The 25,762-nt window shown below is 40.5% G+C and overlaps 1 protein-coding gene across 1 annotated transcript in view; it reads left to right on the top strand.

The window, feature by feature from the left end:
- Positions 1–25,762, top strand: part of MARCHF3 (membrane associated ring-CH-type finger 3) — a 194,892-nt gene that overhangs the window by 119,842 nt on the left and 49,288 nt on the right. Inside the window, exons 2-3 of the mRNA XM_007527809.3 lie at positions 21,145–21,388; positions 25,051–25,255. Of these exons, the coding sequence (XP_007527871.1) occupies positions 21,201–21,388; positions 25,051–25,255 (393 nt within the window). The 5' untranslated portion in view covers positions 21,145–21,200. The remainder of the gene's footprint in view (positions 1–21,144; positions 21,389–25,050; positions 25,256–25,762) is intronic.

The raw sequence follows: 25,762 nt of genomic DNA, 5'->3' as shown, positions 1-25,762 counted from the left end.
GAGTCAGTCCTCTGTTATTTCTCTTCACACTGCTTTGCTCTTCTACATTCATATGTAAACTAAATGGTAATGCAGATAAGCACAGGAGCATCTTGGGTTCCCAGAATGCACATTTTTCATGAGTACATCCCTTTTCAAGTGTGTGGACAAAGTCAGCATATCATCTTCCCATTATCACTCTGTTATGATGTCTAACTGGCAGGTGCCTGCCGGTAAAACAAGGCAGTAATGGGCAGAGAATGTGTCTGCTCTAAGGGAGCTGAAAAGAAAGACCCGAATCCTCTTCACTCTCAGAGACACTTGTCAGCCACTGTTAGAGAAAACTTATAAATGCCTTGGTGGGAAGACAGTCTACGGACATCTTAAATGGTCTCCCTCCTATTAGTAAAAACAAGGAAAGAAAAGAATAAGGAGCTATGTCTTATCCGAGTTCAGTTTACCCACAGTGCAGATTTTCCCCCAGTGGAAGATTGTGCAGCCTGTCAATATGTCACCAGAGCAGCCCTGGACTAAGGTATGTCCATGCCAGATGGTACCTGCAGGCTTCATTGGACAAGAATGGCTTCTTGATGGGTCAGAGACAAAGCCCTAGCTGATTCAGGCTCAATGGCTTCAGCTAGACTGTGTAAGCTGCATCATTCTGTGGATGTGCTTCCACACATTTGAGACACCTTCGGATGTGTATGGTAAATAGCATAAAAGTGGTAGCCTAAGGGGGAAAAAAGCAGTAGCCTAAAATAAATAAATAAATAAATGTGGTAGTCTACAAAAGTAAATGACTCCAAGCATTCTAACAAGCAAAGGGGGGTGTTTTAGAATTTTTCCCATTCTCCTAAGGAATTGGTAAATGCAGTATTTCTCCACCTGCAAGGTGTGTGGAACCTAAAGAAAGGTCATATCAGCCATAAACCCAAGAGTCAAACACCACAGCAAGGTAAGGGAACACCACTTGGCTTCCAGTAGGAAGACTACTATAAAATAACAGGAACCATACCTACAACTTAAGTTGTATCCCTCTAAATCACAAATCTAGTTTTCTGCAGTCAAGAATCAGGGGTTAATTGTGAAGTAGTGGTCTTTTTGTTTCTTTAAAAATACAGGTGGACCTTTAAGGATAATGTAAACAAAAGCAACTCAGTCACTAGAGCCCCGATCCTTTACTCCAAAACTGACAATAAAAGAAAAGAAGTAAGTAGTAATCATGCCTTTTCTCTTTCTTTTCTTCCTTTTTTTCCCCCTGGGGAAATTTTGTCTCAGAATAACCAGATTTCAACTAATGGATGAAGGAAAATTCTTTACCTAAGAAATCTATGCACTAAATGTGGAAAGGCAATTAGAATAAACATAATCCTCTGAGCCCCCAAATGAAATGATTAATTCTAGTAACTGTGAGCAATGGGTATAAATGAATAAATAAATAATATAAAGAATGGGATATAAATGCTGGTGACACAGTAAGGGTAACAAATCAACTGGTAGAACACAGGACCTGAATGCCCAAGACTCCTCATGCAGTCCTCAGTGATAAATATACTGGAGTGGTGCTCTGGTGCTCATTCTCACTCAGATGAAATTCAGTCTCATATGAAATCAATATCTTTAAAAGAAAAAAGGGGCATCAGTAATTTGAAAAGTACGGAGAGAGAGACCTCATAACATACTATATAAAATGGTTAAACTAACAAGAAGAAATATTGGAAAAATGAACCAGGACAAGAATCCAGCCAAAAATCCACCCAAATATTGAAGCACAAAATAATGAGGTCAATATCCAACACTACTTAAGGAAATAATCACAGGAATGAGTACAGAGTTTGAAAGAATTGTCATTAGATATGCAGAAACAACAAATGAGACTCTGGAAGAAAACACTAATTATCTCAAGGTTATCAGAGAGCTGAAAGCTGAAATAGCTGAGTTAAGAACACAACTAGCTGAACAAACTGAACAAGCTAAAACAGTATCAGAACAGGGTGACAAAATAGATGAACTCCAGAAAACAGTAGAGAGGTGACAGAATAGAGTCAATTCTAAAGACAGAATTAGCAAGATCAAGGATGAATTTGAGACAACTAAAAAAGAAGTAAGAGATCTCAAAAAGAGATTAAGATATTCTGAAAACAACAACAGAGACCTATGAGATGACTTCAAAAGAAGTAATATATGCATTATTGGCTTACCAGAGGAAGAAAGAGAGGGAGGGGAAGAAAGCATTCTTCAGGACATAATAGCTGAAAACTTCTCTAGTCTAGACAATATCAAAGACATAAAGATTCAAGAAGCCCAGAGGGTCCCAAACAGAATTAACACAGACTTAAAGACACCAAGGCACATCATATTTAGAATGGAAAGGAATAAAGATAAAGAAAGGATCCTGAAGGCTGCAAGAGAAAAACAAAGAGTCACCTACAGAGGAAAACCCATAAGATTAGCAGCAGACTTCTCCACACTCTTCTGGGCTCTTCGACAGGCCAGAAGAGAATGACAAGATATCTATCCAGTGCTCAGTGAGAAAGGCTTTCAACCAAGAATACTGTATCCCGCTAGACTGTCATTCAGACTAGATGGAGGCATAAAAAAACCTTCTCAGACAAGCAACAGTTGAAGGAATCAACTATCATCAAGCCTGCCCTGAAAGATGTTCTGAAAGGTCTCCTATAAATAGTCAGACCACCATAAACATGCCAAATATCAGAACACTCTAAAACTCTACAAGAATGGCATTAAAATATCTTCAATCTTTGATATCAATAAATGTCAGTGGCCTGAATTCACCTATTAAAAGCCACAGAGTAGGAAGATGGATCAGAAAACACAATCCAACAATATGCTGTCTACAGGAAATCCACCTAACTCAGCAAGACAAACACAGACTTAAAGTGATAGGATGGAAAAATATCGTACAAGCCAATGGCCCCCCCAAAAGGGGCAGGAACAGCTATTCTCATATCTGACACAATACACTTTAAAATAGATAAGATTTAAAAAGATAGGAATGGACAGTACTTAATGTTCAGAGGATCAGTCAATCAAGAGGACTTAACAATTATTAACATCTATGCACCCAATGAGAAGCCATCTAAATACACCAAACATCTACTGAAAGAGCTACAGCAATATATTAACAGCAACACAGTCATAGTAGGGGACTTCAACACCCTACTCTCTCAACTTGACAGATGATCCAGGCAGAAAATCAATAAAGACATGAGGGAGCTAAAAGAAGAGATAGATAAACTAGAACTATTGGACATTTTCAGAGTCATTCATGCCAAGAAAATGGAAGACACATTTTACTCAAGTCCACATGGTCATTCTCAAGGAAAAACCATATGTCAGGCCACAAAGACAGCATCAGCAAATTCAAGAGCATTGAAATCATCCCAAGAATCTTTTCAGACCACAGCGGAATTAAACTAACATTTAACAATCAATAAAAGATTAGTAATAGTTCCAAAAGGTGGAAGCTCAACAGTACAATACTTAACAAAGAGGAAATAAAGGAAGAATCAAAATGTTTCCAGAGTTCAGTGAAAATGAAGACACAAGCTATCAAAATATTTGGGACACAGCTAAGGCAGTACTGAGAGGGAAGTTCAATACCATATAAGCACACATTAGGAAACAAGAAAAAGCACAAATAAACAGCCTGATTGCACATTTTATCGACCTAGAAGAAAAGAACAAAGGAACCCTAAAGCAACCAGAAGGACAGAAATCACTAAAGTTAGGGCAGAAATCAGTAACATTGAAAATAAGAAAACCATACAAAAGATCATGAAAATAAATGTTGGTTTTTCGAAAGAGTGAACAAAATCAACAAACCTTTAGTCAGACTCACAAACCAAAAAAGGGAGAAGACACAAATAAATCAGATTGTAAATGAAAGAAGAGATGTCACAAAAGACACCACAGGAATTCAACATATCATGTGAGACTTCTATGAACAACTATATGCCACCAAGATAGAGAACCTGGAAGAAATGGACGATTTCCTAGATACCTACGAACTTCCAAAATTAAAGAGGAACTAGATAACATGAACACGCCCATCACATATTATGAAACTGAAACATTAATCAAAAACCTTCCCAAGAATAAAAGTCCTGGACCAGATGGTTTTACAAATGAATTCTACAAAACCTTCAAAGAAGAACTAATACCTCTACTTTTAAGTCTTCCAGAAGATTGAAGACACTGGAATACTGCCTTTCAGTTTCTGTGAAGCCAACATCACTTTGATACCAAAAGCAGACAGGGACACAACCAAAAAAGAAAACTTATAGACCAATATCTCTGATGAGCATAGATGCTAAAATATTGAACAAAATTCTAGCCAACCAGATACAGCAGTAGATTAAAAAGATTGTTCATCATGAACAAGTGGGATTATCCAGGGGTGCAAGGTTTGGTTTAATACACGCAAATCAATTAGCGTGATCCACCACATCAACAAAAGCAATACCAAAAACCACATGGTCATATCAGTAGATGCAAAGAAAACCTTTAACAAAATACAACATCCCTTTATGATCAAAACACAACAAAAAATGGGAATATATGGAAAATTCCTGAAGATAGTGTCGTCTATATATAGTAAACCTACAGCCAACATCATACTCAATGGTGAAAAACTGGAAGCATTTCCCCTCAGATCAGGTACTAGACAGGGCTGCCCACTATCACCATTACTATTCAACATAGTGTTGGAAGTTCTTTCCATAGCAATCAGGCAGGAGCATGGAATTAAAGGGATACAGATTGGAAAAGAAGAAATCAAACTTTCCCTATTTGCAGATGATATGATAGCATATATAGAAAAACCTAAGGAATCCAGCAAGAAGCTTTTGGAAATCATCAAGCAATACAGTAAGGTGTCAGGATACAAAATTAACATTCAAAAGTCAGTGGCAGGGAGTCGGGCTATAGAGCAGAGGGTTAAGCGCAGGTGGCGCAAAGCACAAGGACCGGCATAAGGATCCCGGTTCGAGCCCCAGCTCCCCACCTGCAGGGGAGTCGCTTCACAGGCGGTGAAGCAGGTCTGCAGGTGTCTATCTTTCTCTCCTCCTCTCTGTCTTCCCCTCCTCTCTCCATTTCTCTCTGTCCTATCCAACAACGACAACAACAATAATAACTACAACAATAAAACAACAAGGGCAACAAACGGAATAAATGAATAAAATAAATATTAAAAAAAAATTCAGTGGCATTCCTCTGTGCAAACACTGTTAGAAGAAGATGAAATCCAGAAATCAATTCCTTTTACTACAGCAATAAAAACAATAAAATATCTAGGAGTAAACCTAACCAAAGAAGTGAAAGACTTGTATACTGAAAAATATGAGTCACTACTCTAGGAAATTGAAAAAGACACAAAGAAGTGGAAAGATATTCCATGTTCATGGGTTGGAAGAATTAATATCATCAAAATGAATATACTACCCAGAGACATATACAAATTTAATGCTATCCCCATCAAGATACCAACCACATATTTTAGGAGAATAGAACAAATGCTACAATTGTTTATCTGGAACCAGAAAAGACCTAGAATTGCCAAAACAATCTTGAGAAAAAAAGAACAGAACTAGAGGCATCACACTCCCAGATCTCAAATTGTATTATAGGGCCATTGTCATCAAAACTGCTTGGTATTGGAACATGAATAAACACACTGACCAGTGGAAGAGAATTGAGAGCTCAGAAGTGAGCCCCCACACTTATGGATATCTAATCTTTAAGAAAGGTGCCGAGACTATTAAATGGGTATAGCAGAGTCTCTTCAACAAATGGTTTGGAGAAAATGGGTTGAAACATGCAGAAGAATGAAACTGAACCACTATATCTCACCAAATACAAAAGTAAATTCCAAGTGGATCAAGGACTTGGATGTTAGACCAGAAGCTATCAGATACTTAGAGGAAAATATTGGCAGAACTCTTTTCCACACAAATTTTAAAGACATCTTCAATGAAACAAATCCAGTTACAAAGAAGACTAAGGCAAGCATAAACTTATGGGCCTACATCAAATTAAAAAGCTTCTGCACAGCAAAGGAAACCACTATCCAAACCAAGAGATGCCCCACAGAATTGGAGAAGATCTCTACATGTCATACATAAGACAAGAGACTGATAACCAGAACAACAACAAGACAACAAATAACCCCATCCAAAAATGGGGAGAGGACATGGGCATAATATTTACTACAGAAGAGTTCCTAAAGGCCAAGAAACACATGAAAAAATGCTCCAAGTCGGGAGTCGGGCTGTAGTGCAGCGGGCTAAGCGCAGGTGGCGCAAAACACAAAGATCGGCATAAGGATCCCGATTCGAACCCCGGCTCCCCACCTGCAGGGGAGTCGCTTCACAGGCGGTGAAGCAGGTCTGCAGGTGTCTATCTTTCTCTCCTCCTCGCTGCCTTCCCCTCCCTCTCTCCATTTCTCTCTGTCCTATCCAACAACAACAACAACAACAATAGTAACTACAACAATAAAACAACAAGGGCAACAAAAGGGAAAAAATAAATAAAATAAATAAATATTAAAAAAAATTTTTTTTAAATGCTCCAAGTCTTTGATTGTCAGAGAAATGTAAATAAAGACAACAGTGAGATACCACTTCACTCCTGTGAGAATGTCATACATCAGAAAAGGTAACAGCAGCAAAAGCTGGAGAGGTTGTGGGGTCAAAGGAACCCTCCTGCACTGCTGGTGGGAATGTAAATTGGTCCAGCCTCTGTGGAGAACAGTCTGGAGAACTCTCAGAAGGCTTGAAATGGACCTACCCTATGATCCTGCAATTCCCCTCCTGGGGATATATCCTAAGGAACCCAACACACCCATTCAAAAAGATCTGTGTACACATATGTTCTTAGCAGCACAATTTGTAATAGCCAAAACCTGGAAGCAACCCAGATGTCCAACAACAGATGAGTGGCTGAGCCAGTTGTAGTATATATACACAATGAAATATTACTCAGCTATTAAAAATGGTGACTTCACTGTTTTCAGCCAATCTTGGAGGGTCTTTGAAAAATTCATGCTAAGTGAAATAAGTCCAAAACAGATGGTATGATCTCACTCTCTGGCAGAAGTTGAAAAACAAGATCAGAAGATAAAACACAAGTAGAACCTGAACTGGAACCTGAACACAAGTAGAACCTGAACTGGAATTGGCATATTGCACCAAAGTAAAAGACTCTGGGTTGGGGTGGAGGGGTGGGCAGAATCCAGGTCCAAGAAGAATGACAGAGGACCTAGTGGGGGTTGTATTGTTATATGGAAAACTGAGAAATGTTAAGCATGTACAAACTATTGTATTTACTGTCGAATGTAAAACATTAATTTCCCAATAAAAAATTCTTAAAAACTATATTAGATTTTCAGTCCTATTCTCTATTTGAAATCTTTGTGGTAAACATGTTAAGAAAACAACAATCCTCTCTCTCTCTCTCTCTCTCTCTCTCTCTCTCTCTCTCTTTCTATCTCTCTCTCTCTCTCTGATGGATGAGAGAGGGGCCCATACAAGCCACAACTATGAAAAGGTCATTATCTGATAATCCAAAATTTTATATACTTTTTTTGGCAAGATATCCTTTTTTAAATCCGTATTTTATTTATTTTAATGAGAGACACACAGAGAAAGACCACAGCACTGCTCAGCTCTGGCTTATGGTGATGCTGAGGATTGAACCTGGAACCTAGAGCCTCAGGCATGAGAGTCTTTTACTTAACCACTATACTATCTCCCCAGCCCAGAAGATATCCTTTATATAACAAAACTTTTATTAGATTTTTTTTCCTTTAGTTAGTCACTAGAAACAAATTTCATCGCCTTACATCAAGCAATTGGAGGAGAATTTGGGAAACAGTCTCTAGAGTGAAAGTAAATGCTGATCTTAGCTGGAATAACTTGCTTTCTTCAGCATCCACAGTGGCTAGTCTCCAGGGGCTTATCTGGCTACATGTGTTTTTTACATTTATTAGTGAAACTGGAGATTCAAGAATAAAATACAGTCCTCAGGAACATCTTGTTAATTTGTGACACGCCAGAGATTTTTAGCCTATCAAGCAAATGAACGAGCTCCATAGGGGGAATAGCTGTTATTGTCACCCTGAAGGCAGTAAAGACCTACTATATTTATTAAGCACCTTGAGAATTGAAAATGAACAGTTGTATTAAATTTTTAAGAAATTTCATTCTTCTGCTGCTATTTATGGTATAATTGGTTTTTGGTTTTCTTTTTTTTTTTTTTTTTTTAAGTGATTCTGTTTTGAGGGAATAGTACCATCAGGTGAAAATGTAAAGTCTGTTGTCTAGTTGTCTTGGCTAGTAATTAAACTCAGCATTGGTGTAAACTTTTTCTTTTTATCAAACAACCTGAATCATGTTAAGGAACCTCACCCCTTGTTTTTTGGTGAGACTAGATATAGAAAAGAGTGAAGGGACTTTCCTTCAAAGTGGTCGAGGGGGTCTAAGTGATGCCCTGGTTTGAAGACAGCCTTTACTATAAACTGGGGCATGTCTAATAGTCTATCAACACTAGGTTCTCTTGGAGACTTGGGGAGAAAGTGAGCTGGTACTGAATATTGAAAAATCATCCATATAAAGCACACATTCTCTCTTGTGGGGACAGTGTAAGATGCAGACATTGACCCAAATGCCAAAGTTGAGATGCATAGTAAGCTGAGGCAGGCAACCAGCAGGGTTATGTGGGAGAGGCTATGTGCTCTGATTAGGGGAAAAAAAAAAAAACACCTCAGAGGTTCCTTTGAAGGAGTTTGTAAATGCTTTGCATTGAGTGCTTTACCCTGAGGTAGGTAGAAAGTCAAGAAAGAGGCCTCATGCTTCACCAATTTCATGGTCCACAAGAATCCAGGATATACAACTGTGAAGAGATTAAGTGATAAAGTGATTTCAAGTTAACACTCAGTTAAGTGATTTTTTTTTCTTATGGTTCTTTATATTTTGATAGTTTCAAAGACTGGACCCATTTTAAAGAGCCAATAAAGAAGAATCTCTGGTTTGGGCAAGATGGGGCTCAAAGTGGAGAGTGTATATAGTGGAGAGGCAGGGAGAAATGTTTAAGGGCTAAGAAGAGTTACTCCATTTATGTGATTTTTTTACCTCTGTTTACCCAAGACTGTCCAAACAGATGACAGAAATTTTGCTCTCAAAAAAATATTTCCTTGGGAAGATGGAAAGGTAGCAAAGAGACCACAGGAGGGGTAGGCTCATCAAGGAGACCTAAAAGAAAGGACCTCTTTTTCCCATCTTAGTCTCCAAAATTTATTAGCCCTGATGTTCATTAGAATTGTAAGCACTCCTATCACCAAGTGCCCTCCACCTATTACAGGTCTTTAGCATCAAGAAGAAAACCAAGGCTTAGAATCAACTCTCCTCTATCAATAAGAGTCTGATGGAAATTCAAAGCTAAGATTCTTTGATTCAAAACCAGGACTCTTGAGCCTTTTCTCTAAAGGCTTCCAGAGGTCCCATAGATCCAAAGCCAAATATGTGTAAAATCAGCAGGAGCTGGAAGGTAGTGCACCTGGTAGAGCATAGATGTTATAATACAGATGAACTCAGGTTCAAGCCCCCTGGCTTTCACCTGCAAGGGGGATGCTTCCTGAGCAGTGAAGCAGGTCTGCAGGTGTTTATCTCTCTCTCCCCCTCTCTATCTCCTCTTCCCCTCTCAATTTCTCTCTGACCTATTCAATAAAATGGAAAAAAATGGCCACCAGGAGCAGTGGATTCACAATGCTGGCACTGAGCCCCAGCAATAACCCTGGAGGCAAAAAAAAAAAAAAGCAAAATCCAAAGAGTTTTAGTCTTTGCTCTGTAATTGCCTTCCTAATTTCCTGGCAAACTGAATAGCTTTGGTTATTCTTCTACATAAATGGAGGGAAATACAGTCAAATCTGTCTTGGGACTCATGATCTTGCAAGAGTTCCAGCAGGGCCTTCCCCCCACCACATACTCCTCACCTCTAGTTTGGCAGAATGCAGAGTGAGAACACGTTCATGAAAAGACAAGTATGCAACATTCCTGTGGTCCTAATGAAATGCATAAAGGGAAAAACCCCAAGGAAACATGCCAGCAACTAGCTTTATGCTACAGTGCAGGGAACTGGGATTACAAATTGGCACACCTGTGGGAAAGGATCTAAGTTGGAGCTAAGTGTGTTTTGCAGATACCTATCACAGGAAGAGGGAAAATTATACTGATGTGTGAACAACTGGACTGTAGACCATTAGCCTCCCCCATAAAATGTAAAAAAAAAAAATCAGCCAATCAATGAAGAGCTATAAAAATGAAAAGAAAGAATAAAAGAATTAGCAGACCAGTATAGTTTGCCCAGAGGAGGGTAGGGTGCCCAGAATGGAATAAACCTCTAAACCTACTTTCTTTCTTTTTACTTCTTTTTTTTTTTTTTTTCATCAGGGTCTTGCACATGCTTGATTCCATTGCTCCTGACAGGCCCTTTTAATTTTCCTTTTTAAAATTTAAAATGGAAAGGGACAGAGAAAGGAGAGATAGCATAGCCCTATACTTCTATCCATAGAGTTTCCCCTGATGCCATGCATATTGTTTCTATGTGGTGCTGTGGGCTTAAATCTAAGGCTTCACACATGGTAAGGTGTGTGCTCTGCCAGGTGGACTATCTCCCAGCCCCCAAAGTGTTCAACTTCTTTAATTGTGATCATCCATCCAGATGCTGATAGAAAATGCTTATGAACCTAATGACAAATGCAGAGCTTCCAGTTTGTACAGCATCTTCAGCTCTCATTTGTAGCTACAATGCATTCCACATGTATTATCAGTCTGCATGATCTATTCCCTGTACCCTTCTTTATGCTAAACTTGTAGCTGTTTAGCACTGGGCATGTGGAATGTCATTTGAAGAATACACTCATGTTTCATCTCCATGTAATATCCCACAGACAACTCACTCTTTTTTGCCTGTTCCCAGATATGTTGACTAAACTTGGTACTTAAGCCTCTCTAATGTGCCCTGTTCATGTCTGAGCCCCCCAACTAATCTGTGAAGTTCTGCATCCCTACCTAACCCTTTGCTCTGCAAGGCTCTGTGCATAGGAACCAGTTGTTATTTGTAAGTGTAATCCAGTGGTTGTTGTGTCTTTTAATGCACAAGGTTGTTGTTGGATTTTTAATTGCCATGTTCATCTATATAATTAAAATTAAATGAAAAAAAAAATGGATGGTCTCCAAAACCTGAATTAGTTTTATGAGTATTTCTTGAGGTAAAAAATATGTATAAATATGATAATTGTTACTTGATTTGCCTTCAGCAAAACTGAAGAATTTTACCTGGTTGAAGGGAAAGTAGACATTTTAATTGAGAAAAAAAAAATTAGTCTGATTCTTTGTGTGAATGAGAATCAGAATTAATGAGATAAATTTAAAAAAATGATAGCAGAATATGCCTTTCAAGTAGTACACTGGGAACGTGTCCCCATACCTTTCCTCATCCAACTGGCCCTGTGGTGGCCTAGATCTTTTTCTTGGTTTGTCATTGATGTCTATACATTCCTCAAGGAAATGTGTTTATTCCCCCCCAAAAAAAAAAAAAAATCAAAACTTTCTTCATGGTTGGAAGCAGGCAGTTTGCTTGTAACCCTTTATAGTGTGACAATGGTCCCATATAGAGGATAATGAGACCAAAAAAGAGAAAAAGAGAACACGTTTTGTTTAATTCACTGGACCAGACAGTATTTCAGTCTGCAAACCCATCAAGCATCTGACGGATATGTTTATAAAGACTTGGATGGTCACTTTATTTGGAATGACAAACTCTTCTCTCTATATATAATGAGGTCAGTGAAGCATCGAAAAAAGAAATGTGTAATTTGGTAGCGTGGGTCTGTGTCTGTAAGCACAGCTCTACCACAGCTCTTTAAGTTTAATGAAGCAGCTACTTTGCCACTACACACTCCTAGTGAATAGCCTCCTTGGTGTGTTTTTGAAATTTAAATGTTGCTGATAATCATGTACTAGCAATCTCCTTGGAGAACCTTTGTGTCTGTTTTTGTGCCCTGTTTTCAGAAGAAATATGCCACTTTTACATGTTAATGGTTTTGAAATTAGTCATTTGTTCCATTTTCATTGGAAAGGAAGGTCAGTGTGTGTATTTCCTGCCTGCCTTCATTTTGTCTGAACATTCAGGATCCTCAAAGGCAGTTCATCAGCTATGCAATGCACTGTCTTGTTATAGCATGCCTGAGAAGCCAAGGAAATGTTCTATCAAAGAGCATTCCTATTCTGAGACTGTTCTTAGAATTCAAAAAAAAAAAGTCTAAAATTCTAACTCATAGGGGGAAAGTTCCTGGACAGGCCGTTACTGCTATTTTTTTCCTATTTCAATCACCAGCTGACTTAAATCTTCTATTTTGGTCTCATTAAAGGAGATCTTGTTCCCTGAGTATACAGAGATCCTTTTTGAAACAGATTTGTTCAAGTAAAACCAAGGTCAGGCTTCTGAATCCTGGACCAGCGTTAATAATGCACAGCCGTGTGAGAGCTGAGCCCCACCTAACCTTTCCAGACTTCTGCAGTTCTTATCTGCAGGTTCATTTACCCAAATGTAGGGTATTAGGTGGATTCCCCTAATTAGCAAGAACTTAACTGATTGTGTCCTTGTTCTCTGCAGCCCCAAAGAAGGTCTGAGAAATACTCTAGACTGTAGCCTGTAGTTTTCCTTGAAATGTAAATTAGGACTGGGGCCGGGTGGTAGTGCACCTGGTTGAGCACACCTATCACAGTGCACAAGGACCCGGGTTCGAGCCCCCAGTCCCCACCTACAGGGTAAAGCTTTACAAGTGGTGAAGCAGGTTTGCAGGTGTCTCTCTGTCTCTGTCCTCTCTATCTCCCCATCTCCTCTCAATTTCTGGCTGTCTCTAGCCAATAAATAAATAAAAATAATTTAAAATTTTAAAATAAAAAATAAAGAAATGTAAACTAAGACTTGAAAGGGTTGGACCCCGAGTCTGGGTGGTGCTATACCCTGTAGAGTATTGTGTGTGACACATTGTTGTCACACACAGGATCCAGTCTGCTGGGGGGAAGCATCACAAACAGTGGAATAGTATTGAAGGTGTCTCTCCTCTCTGTCTTTCTGCCTCATTGTCATCTCTCTGTCTCTTGCCTTCCATCAAAGAAAAGGAAAGGAAAAGGAAATGACCACTCTTTAAACTGGGGTGCATAAAGTCAAGGGTCTTTTCGGGTTTTCTGTCGGAACCGTATTTCCAGCTGTGAATCTACTTTTAACCTCTTAGATCTTGTTAAAGTTCACTCAGTGCTGAAAATACGGTTCCGACAGAAAACCTGAAAAGACATTTGGGAGAGGCGTGTGTTTTATTTTCAGGTGTATTTTTCACATGCTAGTCAGACTAACTGGAACTATTGTAACAAATGGGTCCAAGTGTCTCAAGCATAGTAGAGGCTTTTCATCATGTATCTATCTTCATTAGATATTTTCATGGAGTATGGAAACCGATTCTTGGGTCTCTGAAGAAGAAAGAGCTAAGGAAATGAGAAATGGCTGTGCAAGGAAGAGCCTTGCCTTTGGGCACTCCAGCCTAAGAGTTGGAGCAGTGCCATGTCAGAGCCCAAGTGTAATCCAAAAAGGTACAACATGATAAAATATGACCAGTCATGGAGAAGATAAGAAGATAAAATGAATTGCACCCTAGGCCAGAAAAATAGCAGGAATTAAAGTGGATACAGTAATGAAATGTGGCTTTGTAAGTTAAAAAGGTGGCCCAGTGGTAAACTGGATGTCTTACAGATATGAGGTCCCCAGTGCCATTCTCAGCACCCCACATGCCAGAATGATACTGTAGTTCATTCTTCCTCTCCCTCTCTCTCTCTCTCTCTCTCTCCCTTCCTCCCTCCCTTCCTCCCTCATACTAAATAATTGAGCATAACAGGAGGCCATGTGGTAGCTCACCAAGTACATTATACATGCTACCATGCACAAGTACTCTAGTTCAGTGCTCCGGTCTCCAACTGGAGGGGGAAACTTCATGCATGTAGAGCAGTGCTGCCAATATCTCTCCTCCTCTTCCTCTTCCTAGTCCTCCTCCTCTTCTATCTTTCCCCCTCTCCCTCTTTCCCTCCCCTCTCTACCTCTGTTTCTCACCTATGAGAGAGAGAGAGAGAGAGGAATAAAGGAAAAAAGGAAGGAAAGAAGGGAGGGAGGGAGGAAGGGCACTGGGAGCAAGGTAACAGTGGGGTCATGCAGGCCTGAGTCCCAGCAATATCCCTACTGACAAAGATAATAAGTAAAATAAATAAAAAGGGGCCCAGTGGTGGTGCACCAAGTTGAGTGCACATATTACTGTGTGCAAGGACCTGGGTTCAAACCCCTGGTCCCAGTCTGTAAAGGGAAATTCATGAGCAATGAAGCAGTACTGCAGAATCTCTCTCGTTTGTTTTTATTTTTCACCATCTTCCAATTCCCTCTTGATTTCTCCATGTCTCTACCCAATAAGTAATAAATTTTTCTGAAATTACTAACATAAAAATATAAATACCTTTTTTTAAAAAAAAAAAAAAAGATACTTACCTGTCTGGAAATATGCTATGGTTTTTCCAGAGTGAAGCTAACTCACTGCACTCTACATGTGCTGGTCCTGCAATCACCCCAAATGTGAAAGGCTCAGCTGCATAATCTGTGGCAGGGAGGAGATTGTACACATGCTCTCCCCTATCAAAAAATAAAAAGTGACCTTCTCTGATCATTCCAAGTGACAAAGCGCACATAGATGCATTCTGTCATTTGAGGCTTTAAAAATAAACAGGTAAGGTGCCTCAGGAAATATCAGCAACCTGATTTCAAATATGCAAGAAATATCAGCAAAGACTTACAGACTGAGTGATTTAGCTTGGTGAGTGGTGAGCTAGGGCACAGGCTTGAATGGTTGGCCTCTGACACCAGGACCTTCCCAATAACTTTGTGAATCCACGAGAAGGTTGTGGAAGCAAGAGGGTCATGGAGTCTAGCAGGCCTCATTTTTCTTCTGCCCCAGCATCCCAGCATGCTGTGGACACATCCTCTTGAGACCACATTCCTTATCATGAAAATGACTACCTGTATAGGCATGCGGTACCTGTTTAGGCATGCGGCAAACTGCAATCTAGTTGGGTACTTACTTCTGTAAAGCCTGTGCTCTAACCTTTAGAGGGGTCACAGTGTAGCAAACTAGTCTTTTCATTTTGTTTGTTGTTGTTTTGTTTTTTCCTGGTGCCAGTGTTATCTCTAGGGCTTGATGCCAGCACTGTGAATCCACCACTCTTGGTGGCCTTTTTTTTTTTCTTTCTGTTTTTTAATGGGATAAGATAGAGAAAAATTGAGAGGGGGATGGGAGCTAGCGAGACAGAGAGTCACCTGCAGACCTACTTCACCACTTATGAAGCATCCCTTCTGCAGGTGGGGAATGGGGGTTCAAACCTGGGTCCTTAACGTTAGCACTTAACTGGATGCACCATTGCCTGCCCCCCAAAAAAACTGATCTTTTTATCTTAACAGTTGTGTGATCAGGCTTTCATTTCTTTAACTACTCCCTCCTTTTTTACTGCTCACCTATTCCCACTCTTCCCACTGTGTGCAGCTAAATTTGCCAGTGCCAAATCATTTTTTCATTTTCAGCCTCAGAAAGAAATTATACAAAATGTTAAGCCTAACCAACAAAAGGCCTGTCCTACCAGAGCAAGTTGAGGTTGACACAGATACCACTCCCTCCCAGCCCTATGTTTCTGTTCTAAGAAATCCTAGAGAGAAGAATTCTTGGGAGGACTAAGAAGCTGCTTTCCCACAAGAGCAGCAATATTGCTAAGGAAACAGTTGAATGGTGCTTGAAATTTTGCAGGGACATCAGTAGAAGGCCAGTGCAAGACTGCAAAATGACAGCTCATCTCTTTCTAGCATCCTCAGCAACAGCCTCCTGTTTTCCCAGGTGGCTTTGAATGAGGCAGGGAAAGGCAGGGGCCATTTGTCACTACCCTGGGGGCAACAGGTGCATGTCAAATGGTGCATGCAGCCTGAAAGCTTCTAAACATCCTTTTGGCTAAAATTGGTGAGATAAAATTCCATCTTTCCTGCTCCACTTGAATATATAGATTAGAGTCTCCATTCTGGGACAGGAATCAATTCAGCCCTCTCTAGCATGTTCAAAGGTGTCCATGTTCTGTGTTCGTCTCCCCGCCCCACTTTTAATGCAAGATGAACATCATTTAGGAATGTTGGGACTCATGAGTTGCATGTCAGTCTTAGTTTCTTCAGTGAGTGTTGAACCAGAATATTATTTTATTTAATTGGGTCTTAAGCTGGGTATAGGGTTCTGAAGACACAGCACAAGAGAAAACCCCAGAGGACCAGAAAGGTATTTCTTTTTTTCTTTTTAAAATTGGGGGATTAATGGATGACAGTCAATAGTAAAGACAGATGTTGGTACATGTGTAGAATTTTTCAGTTTTCTGCAAAACACTCTAACCTCCCTGCCTATTATCACGCACCAGGAACTGAAAGCCTCCCCATTCCCAGAGTCCTTTACTTTGGCGCAATACGCCAAAACCAGCTCAAGTTCTGCTTTTTGTTTCCCCTTCTGTTCTTATTTCTCAACTTCTGTCTGTGAGTGAGCTCATCCCATATTCATCCTTCCAGGAGAGCTATGTCATTGGGTAGGATGCCTGCTTTGCCATGCACAAGGTTCATGTTTTAACCCCGGAAAATGGCAAATAGGAGGTGCAGTAGTGCTGGGGAAGCTCTGGGACTGTGGTGTCTCTCTGCCTATATGAGTGAAAGCACAGTCCAGAAACAGTGAAATTGTTTATAAGTGAAGCCTCAACTCCTTCCTCCTCATGGGGCAGGAGGGCAGATGGGGGAGAGGGAGTACAAAAAAACACAGAACTTCCTTTCAGGAGAAGGAAAGGTAAAGATTCCTTTTGTTCCTTTATAACCCCACTCAGTGGCTGACAGCCACTGGGAATGGAATAAAATTATCAGATGGATGATAACATCCTTCTTGCCTTTGAGGAAAAAAGTAAAATGAAGTACAGTTGGTACTTGAACAGGTGGGAGTTAGTGGCACCAACACACACACATACACACTCACATTTGGTTGAATCTTTGAAAAGAAAATCCATGAATAGAAAAGAAAGTCTGGGGAGTTGGGCAGTAGCACAACAGGTTGAGCACACATGGCGCAAAGCGCAAGGACCAGTGTAAGGGTCCTGGTTTCAGCTCCTGGCTCCCCACCTGCAAGGGAGTCGCTTCATAAGTGGTGAAGCAGGTCTGCAGGTGTCTATCTTTCTCTCCCTCTCTTTTTTATTCCCTCCTCTCTCTATTTCTCTCTGTCCTATCCAACAATGACAACATCAACAACAATAATAACTACAACAATAAAAAAAGTCAACAAAAGGGAATAAATAAATATTTTTTAAAAAGAAAAGAAAGTCTGTGTATAAATGGACCTATGCAGGTCAAATCTTTGTTGTTCAAATGGGTAACTTTATCATCAAAAAGTGAAATTATAGCAGTTGGGTTAATAACATAATAGGCAAAGCACAGGATTTACTTGGTGAGGCCCCAAGTTTGAGCCCCGCTGTCACATATTCCAGAGCAGATCAGTACTCTTACCCCCTACTTAAATTCAGTAGTGATTTACACAAGTATAAGGTAGTAGGGGTGTCATTTCACACCTTTCCCATTACCAAACTTCTGTATCCCCATCCTTTCTCTGGTGGAAACTGCAGTAATTCTCCCAAGGTCACAGAGACAGGTTGACTCTACATATCTATATCTCTATATCTCTATGTATATATTTTTTTGTCCATTTTTATTCACTTCTATGGTCTTGCCTCCACTTCCTTTCTAAGTCATATCTACACCAATTAATACTTCAGGATGTCCTTCCTTTTTTCCTCTTCTCACTCAGATAAGTGAACTAGTGCCTAAATTCCTCTGGTGTTTACCAGATCTGCTTCCCTTTCAGTGATGGTATAAAAGCAAAGATTCCTGATGAAAAACATTTGAGATCCCACTGTAATTGGAATTCAGAACCCTCTGGTTATCTTCCCCAATCATTTTCCCCTTCTGGGAGTATGGACCAAAATTCTTTTAGGGGAAACTCTACTTCTAAAACTATTTCAAGAGCATTTTACTGTAGGTTCAGGTTATACCTTCAGGGCTACTTTCTTTGGTAAAGACTTACCTAGGCAATCTAGATTATAAGTGGGTGAATTTGGAAACATTAAATCTCTCTTAGTTCCTTCACTAAGAGTAGCCTAAAAACTGGCCATTTTTGTCTCATTTTCACACTGTACACCCTCCCCTACTTCCTTCCAGTTCCATCAAGTATAGGGAGGGAGTATTTGGCCTTCTGAGTTGGAGTTATGCAAAACCTGAAAATAGACTCTCAGAGTACACCCAGACATAATGATTCCATGCAGCAAGAAGGTCACTGTGTCTGCTTTTCCTGCCAACACATCCCTGGCTCTTAATCTATGGCTGCCTTGTGAAGCAAGAGAACTGTGCCAGGAAGTTACACTCTGTGACTGTGAGGCATTATGAGAATTTAAAAATCATGTCAATGAGATTTTATAAGGGCAGTAAGAAGGTGGGGTAGGCATAGTTTTAGAAGACAGTTTTTGAACATGCTTTTGTTCTGTTGCCTGAAAGCAACCATAACTCAGCTAAGAGAAAGAAAGAAAGAAAGAAAGAAAGAAAGAAAGAAAGAAAGAGAGAGAAAGAAAGAAAAGAAAGAAAGAAAGAAAGAGAGAGAAAGAAAGAAAAGAAAGAAAGAAAGAAAGAAAGAAAGGAGAAAAACTCTCTGGCCCCAGGTACAAATCAACTGCATCCTGCTTATCCTGTCAAAAATTTAAAAGATATCCACTAAAAAGTTTACAGGGGCTATGAGTGGGTGGGGGAGGGTGGAGAGGGAGTTGTGAATGAGTGTTGTTTTCTTTGTGCTATTGTGTTCTTTGTATACAAATATACTTCTTGCTTTTTAAATATAAAAAAGGCAACAAATCCTATTCATAAAGTAAAACTAAATCAGTAGTCTGTGTTCCTGAATGCTCAGTATCCAGTGTCACCAAAGTCATGACAATGACATAGAATAGGAAGACCAGCCAAAGAGGATGGAAAGGGAACATGCTGAAATTGGGCCAGCCAGCCACTGCAGCATGAGAGGCAGGGAATGTCTGAGGGTGTATAATGGGTTCCATCCACATTCATTTGTCTCAGTCAGGCCTATCTGACATGTGTTGAGGTGGGGGTGGGGGGAGGATGTCTATTCAAGTTCATCTGGAAACACCACATCCTCCTGAGAATAACCAGTTGATGTGCATTGTTTTGAAAGTTGAGAGGATCCTGTCTTCTCCTGAAGAAGACAGTTCAAATGTTATACATAGAAACACATATCTGGAACATCTGGTACCAGCCAGATATGTGTTCCAGATGCTACCATGATGCCAACTGGACTTCCCTGGGCAGACGATCCCACCAGTATGTCCTGGATCTCCGCTTCCTCAGAGCCCTGCCCCACTAGGAAAAGAAAGAGACAGGTATGGAGTATAGATCGACCTGTCAACGCCCATGTTCAATGGGGAAGCAATTACAGAAGCCAGATATCCCACCTTCTGCATCCCATAATGACCCTGGGTCCATACTCCCAGAGGGGTTAAAGAATAGGAAAGCTATCGGGGAGGGGATGGGATACAGAGTGGTGGGAATTGTGTGGAATTGTACCCTTCTTATCCTATGGTTTTTGTCAGTGTTTCCTTTTTATAAATTAAAAAAAAAAAAAAGGAAAAAAGGAAACATATATCTGGGGGAAAACAGATCTATGAGAAATTCCAAAAGTCTTCTTGGGGTGGAAATGGAGTATTTTGAATCTGGCACCTTGGCCACATGGGCTGGTTACCGATAAGAACTCAGCCTGACAACCAGTCATGCTGTTGTCTACTGACCCATGATAGGTTGAGGAACTCAGGCTGGTCAGAAATGGCCCCTATGAGCTGTGAAACTGTTATCTCACCTTTAGAAATGATTACTTGTGCTAGTTTCTGTGAAGGCCCCATTTCTTAAATATCACATACAAGCTACTGTTACTGAATGCAGTTGGGTTCCTTACTCCTGTGGATTGCAATACATTGAACTTGAAGTCAGTCATGATCCAAGTCTGCACTGCACAGATTACGAACATAATTCCTTGCAGTTTATATGATAGACTATGTGTCAAAGAGCTAAGCCCCTGATTGAGACTGGATTACTTTTAATAGGCAGAAGAGATCTCACTAGTCAGTTTCTTGTGTTCTCCTGTGTGCTCCCTTATGATGATGCCATGTCCCTGAACAACTTAGTGCTAATGCATTTGTTGTAATATTCATTATAAAAGAATATAAGCAGCTCAACAAACTTGTCATCTCATGACAAGTCTAAACTCATTTATTGGAGACAAGTCTAAAATAGGTTAAGTTTTAAAAGGAAGTTAAGTTTCAAGATATCTGAGGTAGATAATTGCATTGTGGGATACAGATATAGCAAAAGACATAAAGGTGATACATGAATTGAAGATATGTTCAATGAGTGAATAATGTTCTCAAAGGTGCTGCTTGGGCAGAATCATTTTTATTTTTTCTTTTTCTCTCTCTGTTTCTAATCTTAGTATTTTCAAATGAAGCTGAATGGGAAATAAATTGCCTACAAGAAGAAATAGTTGAGGCTAGTTTTAATAATGTTTCTAGTAACTTTTAGAGAGAGTGTCAACAAAGACTTATTGCTTCTCTGGCCCAGAGTGGGAGAACTGCCTATCTTCTCTTCAGAGCTAGCTTTAGAGCTATCATTCATTCCCTCCTCTCTTGGAGAGCAAGGCTCCTAAATGTTTATGTACACTGCCTTGAGAGCCACCTACCATGTTTTGTGTGTGTGTGTGTGTGTGTGTGTGTGTGTGTGTCTGTACACATACAAGGATTAAACGGTAACAAGATAATGCACCATGTCTAGGCTCACCTGTTATTTATATTAAATAATGACATGAATGGTGTTGTTGGTAGCCTATAATTCTCCATTTTCTATTAACAACCCAGCCAAAGCAAACTGTTTTCTGATCTCTCTTAGATGGAAATCCTGTATGAAAGTGGAAGCCATTAGCAGAGTAATTGCTGTCTGTTACCATGACAACAAGCCGCTGCAGTCACCTGCCTGAAGTACTGCCAGACTGCACCAACTCGGCTGCGCCTGTGGTGAAGACTGTGGAGGACTGTGGCAGCCTAGTGAATGGGCAGCCACAGTATGTCATGCAAGTTTCAGCCAAGGACGGGCAGCTGCTGTCAACAGTAGTGCGGACTCTAGCCACCCAGAGGTAGTACCATGATTTAAATAAATGAATCTGTAATTGACACGAAGGACTCTGTCAGATGGAAAATGCTAAAGGGGGATGTAGTTAGTCTCAACTTTTTGTGTCAGGTGAGAAAAAGTCCTAAGGAACAAAGTAAAACTACACAAGTTCTATCATCTCAGTTTCTATAGCAATGGGGTATAAAGCTAAAATTTCATGTTGCCAAATTTCGTTTTTTTTTTAATTTTTAATTTTTTTATTTATTTTCCCTTGTTTTGCCCTTGGTTTTTTAATTGTTGTTGTAGTTATTGTTGTTATTGATGTCATTGTTAGGACAGAGAGAAATGGAGAGAGGAGGGGAAGACAGAGGGGGAGAAAAAGATAGACACCTGCAGATCTGCTTTACAGCCTGTGAAGTGACTCCCCGGCAGGTGGGGAGCCAGGGGCTCGAACCCGGATCCTTATGCCGGTCCTTGCTCTTCGTGCCACCTATGCTTAACCCAATGCGCTACCGCCCGACTCCCTTGCCAAGTTTTTTTTTTTTCTTACTGTCACACTTGCAGAGAGCCAAGCAGGAAAGGATCTTACAAGAGACAAGGCTTTACATTTGTTATTTTGACATTACCACTGTAATTACACTTTTGTTGTTTCCGGGCTCTAACAAAGGTAGAAACAGGATGAAGAACATACCTGATTTCAGGCAATGAAGCCAGTGTGACTAGATTTCTAATTTGCACTGCCTGATGGGAGAGTTTGTTACTTCCTGGGGTGAGTTTTCTCACTGAAATATCCCCACTTAGAAGTTTTTTCTTTTTTGCTCCTCATGGATTCCTGTCCATGATCTTTCATACATGTTTTGTCCTGTGAAGTACCTTTGTTAAATCCCCCACAGCTTATCTCCTATGAGTGATGAACTTGTGCTGAACAGCCAGAGACAAGCTATGCAGGGCACCATTTTGTTTCTGGTGGGGGTCTCCGCTTGTGATGTTGCTGCCCAATCACTGACTAAGAGTCACATGCTCTCCAGTCAAATGCCCCTTGGTTTCTCCAGTTGTCTTTCAGAACAAGTAAGTGGAATACCAATTGATACATGGAAAATGTATGTCTATATTGACTTTTCTCCCTGATATTAGTGATAACCTTCTAACCTTGAAGTTTTGGGTCACTCATACCTTAACCTTTTACTTCTGTCTGAATGATCCAGACAACCACTCCAGTATAAATACAGGCCTGCAAGTACCTGCATACACTTACAGCAGGACTGTTAGTGGGACCACAGCAATGTCTTTTGCTTCCAACATGGATAAGGTGGCTATCAGATACAACTTTACACTCCCAAGCATGTTGTAAGCATTGTTCATATGCCTTCTACTTTCAGCCTGTGCAAATATCAAAAAGACAAGAAATTTGAAGGAGTCAACATGTCTTTCCACCTCTCTGAGAGGTGATGACACTATCCATTGTGCCTATTTCTGAGATGATGAAATACAAAGAGATGTTTATATGGGCCCCAAATTAAAGGTGCTGGTTAGCAGAGCTAGGCTGAAGCTCAGGCATCTGGACTTCAGGTTTTGCCTCATCAACCACTAAGATGTTGAGCTCATGAAATGTGCCGGGTGCTTTTCCAAACCAAAAACCCAACTGTAGAATGAGACAACCCTAAATTTGGTGGGTCATATTCATTACTTGCTTTCAGTGCAGGTCTTTGACATCCCTGAAAACATTCTCTCTCTCTCTCTCTCTCTCTCTCTCTCTCTCGTTTTTCTTTATTAGTGATTTAATATTGATTTACAAAATTACAAGATAACAGGGGTACAACTCCGCACCATTCCCACCACTAGAATTCTGGATCCCCATTCCCTCCACTGTAAGCTACAGCAGTTCTCACAAAGTTGCTGTTATGGCTTAACTGTTGTTTCTGTAAGCATCTGTCTGTATTTGTATATATTTGGCCCTCTTTTATGTATATAGGTCCCATCTTCTCTTCCTTTCCAAGTCACACATACACGTTATTACATGCAAATGTTTCCTCCTCTCTCTCTGGTTCCTGATAGAGTTGGAGTTCAGAGCCCTCTAGATAGCTTCCCCTTATCAGTTCTCCCCCACTGGGAGTATGGATCAAAATTATTTTTAGGGTGCAGCAGGTGGGAGTTCTGGCTTCTGTAATTGCTTCTCCACTGTACATGGGTGTTAGCAGGTTGATCCATATCCCCAGCCTGCTTTTATCTTTCCCTAGTAGTGTAGAGCTCTGAAGCAGTAAAGTTTCAACACACATTGGTGAGGTCACCTGCTCAGGGAAGTCAGAACGGAATCATAATAATGTCTGCAACTTGGTGGCTGAAAGGCATCAAAATATAAAGCATGACAAAACGATTAATGCACTGGAAACAAAAAGTAGGGATACAGCACATGAGAACAGGGATCTTGGGGTGGAAAGAAGCTTGGAAGTCCATTCTAGGCATGTTCCAAGGGGCCCACAACTATCGTAGTTTTTTGTTTGTGTTTGATAGCTAACATGGAGTTGGACAAAAATATTGTCTGATAAAATGGTGTCAGATTAGAGAAAAGAACTCAAAAGTTGCATTAGGGCAGAAAGTAGCTCCCATTCTTGAAAATAATTATGAATAAAATTAACTGTTTACCAGATCCAGGGCCCATATATATATTTATATTTAGCACCAGAGCCTGTGTAACCTCTGAGTCCTTATTGGTCTGAGCTCACAGTTGATGGCCACACCTAGAAACATTTCAGACTGCACTCATTTCAGGACCAGTCTTCCTAGAGTGGCAGGGCAGGATGACCCAGCCTCCCTTAAGAGACTGGGGCTATCCCCACCATTGCTGCTTTATGGTGAGAGCAAGGTCATCCCAGGAAATTTCAAAGGATCATTCTGCCACCGAGCTTTGTGCTCTAGCTCAGACTTCAGTTGTGTGTGATATCCTGGGAGTTAGCTGCCAGTTAACTTTCTTCCTCTCATTCTCTCACCCTGTTGAAAAGGAACAGGAAAGGAATCTCTGAATAGACAAGAGTTTGGTCTGATTCAAAAGACTCAGTTTGTCTAGAAGCTGCAATTGGTGTCATTTCAAAAGCACTTTCTATTCTTGATGATGAGGGATTGTTTTTTGTTGTTGCTGTTGTTGTTGTCAATTTTGTTCTGTTGATTGGTAGTTAACTTGAACTACACCGCTGTTGAAGGCAAAATTACACATTGCTCAGTTTCACTCACTTTTGGCCCTACCACACCTGGTGTCTTTGATTGAATGCTCCCTATTTCTCTGTGTTAACAAAATAAATGCTCAAGTATCCTGGAAAGTGGTCTCTACTGCCAAATGCAAATGTAGATGGAGGGCGAAATTTATTTATCTAGTTAATTACTTTTATGGACCCAGAATCCACATATGCATGATTTCACTGCTCTGTGCCACTTTTCATTCATATAAAGAGACTTCACAGCACCTCTGGTGCCATAGCTCCTCCCATGTGGTATCAGGGCTACAGCCTGGATCCCATGTTCTATATGCTGAGCATCTCTGCAGATCTCTGCAGTCCTGTTGTAGCTTTTAAAGCATGTATTCATTCTGAACAGTGCCACTGTGGAGGGTCCATAGGACACAGAGCTAGAGGACCATCCACTTGGCAATGATTTCCAGCTCGGTGACCAGAGGTGTTTCTCCTTCTCCTGTAGCCCCTTTAATGACCGGCCAATGTGCAGAATCTGCCATGAAGGGAGCAGCCAAGAGGACTTGCTTTCTCCGTGTGAATGTACAGGGACCTTGGGGACAATTCATCGGAGCTGCCTGGAGCACTGGCTGTCATCCTCAAACACCAGCTACTGTGAACTCTGCCACTTCAGGTTTGCAGTGGAGCGCAAACCCAGGCCGTTAGTAGAGGTCAGTAATTGGGGCACGTCCTGAAAACTTAGCTCTAATGAGCAAATGATGTCTGCTTTTTATGCCTGGATCACAAACCCTGTGTAGCTTCACTGAAGCACAGTAATGGCTATGGGAAGGGAGGGATGAGAAAAGTGTATATGTGTATGAGGTGGGGGGAGAGGGAGTGAGAAGGACGCGGGAATGAGAGAGAGAGAGAGAGACCAAAATAGTTTGCTGGCTCACATAGGAGCCAACTGTAGATGGATGACTTCCACAAGGTAGAGAGAAGAGTAAGAGAAATCAGTGTGAGAAGAAAGGGAAAGTTGAGAGGCTTGATCACCTTTTTTTTTTTTTTATCCCTGCAAAAATGGAACAAATAGATCAAACATTTCAGCTATCTTGACGCATCAGGGAGATGGCTATTTGGGGTGCATGTTCTGAGACGTCTTCATGGAAAAAAACTAATTGTGAAGTTTAATGGATATGGACCCAAACTTCCTGAATTTGAAAAGCTCTGTGACCTTG

Source organism: Erinaceus europaeus, chromosome 2 (assembly GCF_950295315.1).
Source record: "Erinaceus europaeus chromosome 2, mEriEur2.1, whole genome shotgun sequence".
NCBI lineage: Eukaryota > Metazoa > Chordata > Mammalia > Eulipotyphla > Erinaceidae > Erinaceus > Erinaceus europaeus.
This window is presented reverse-complemented; position numbering and strand designations above follow the sequence as displayed.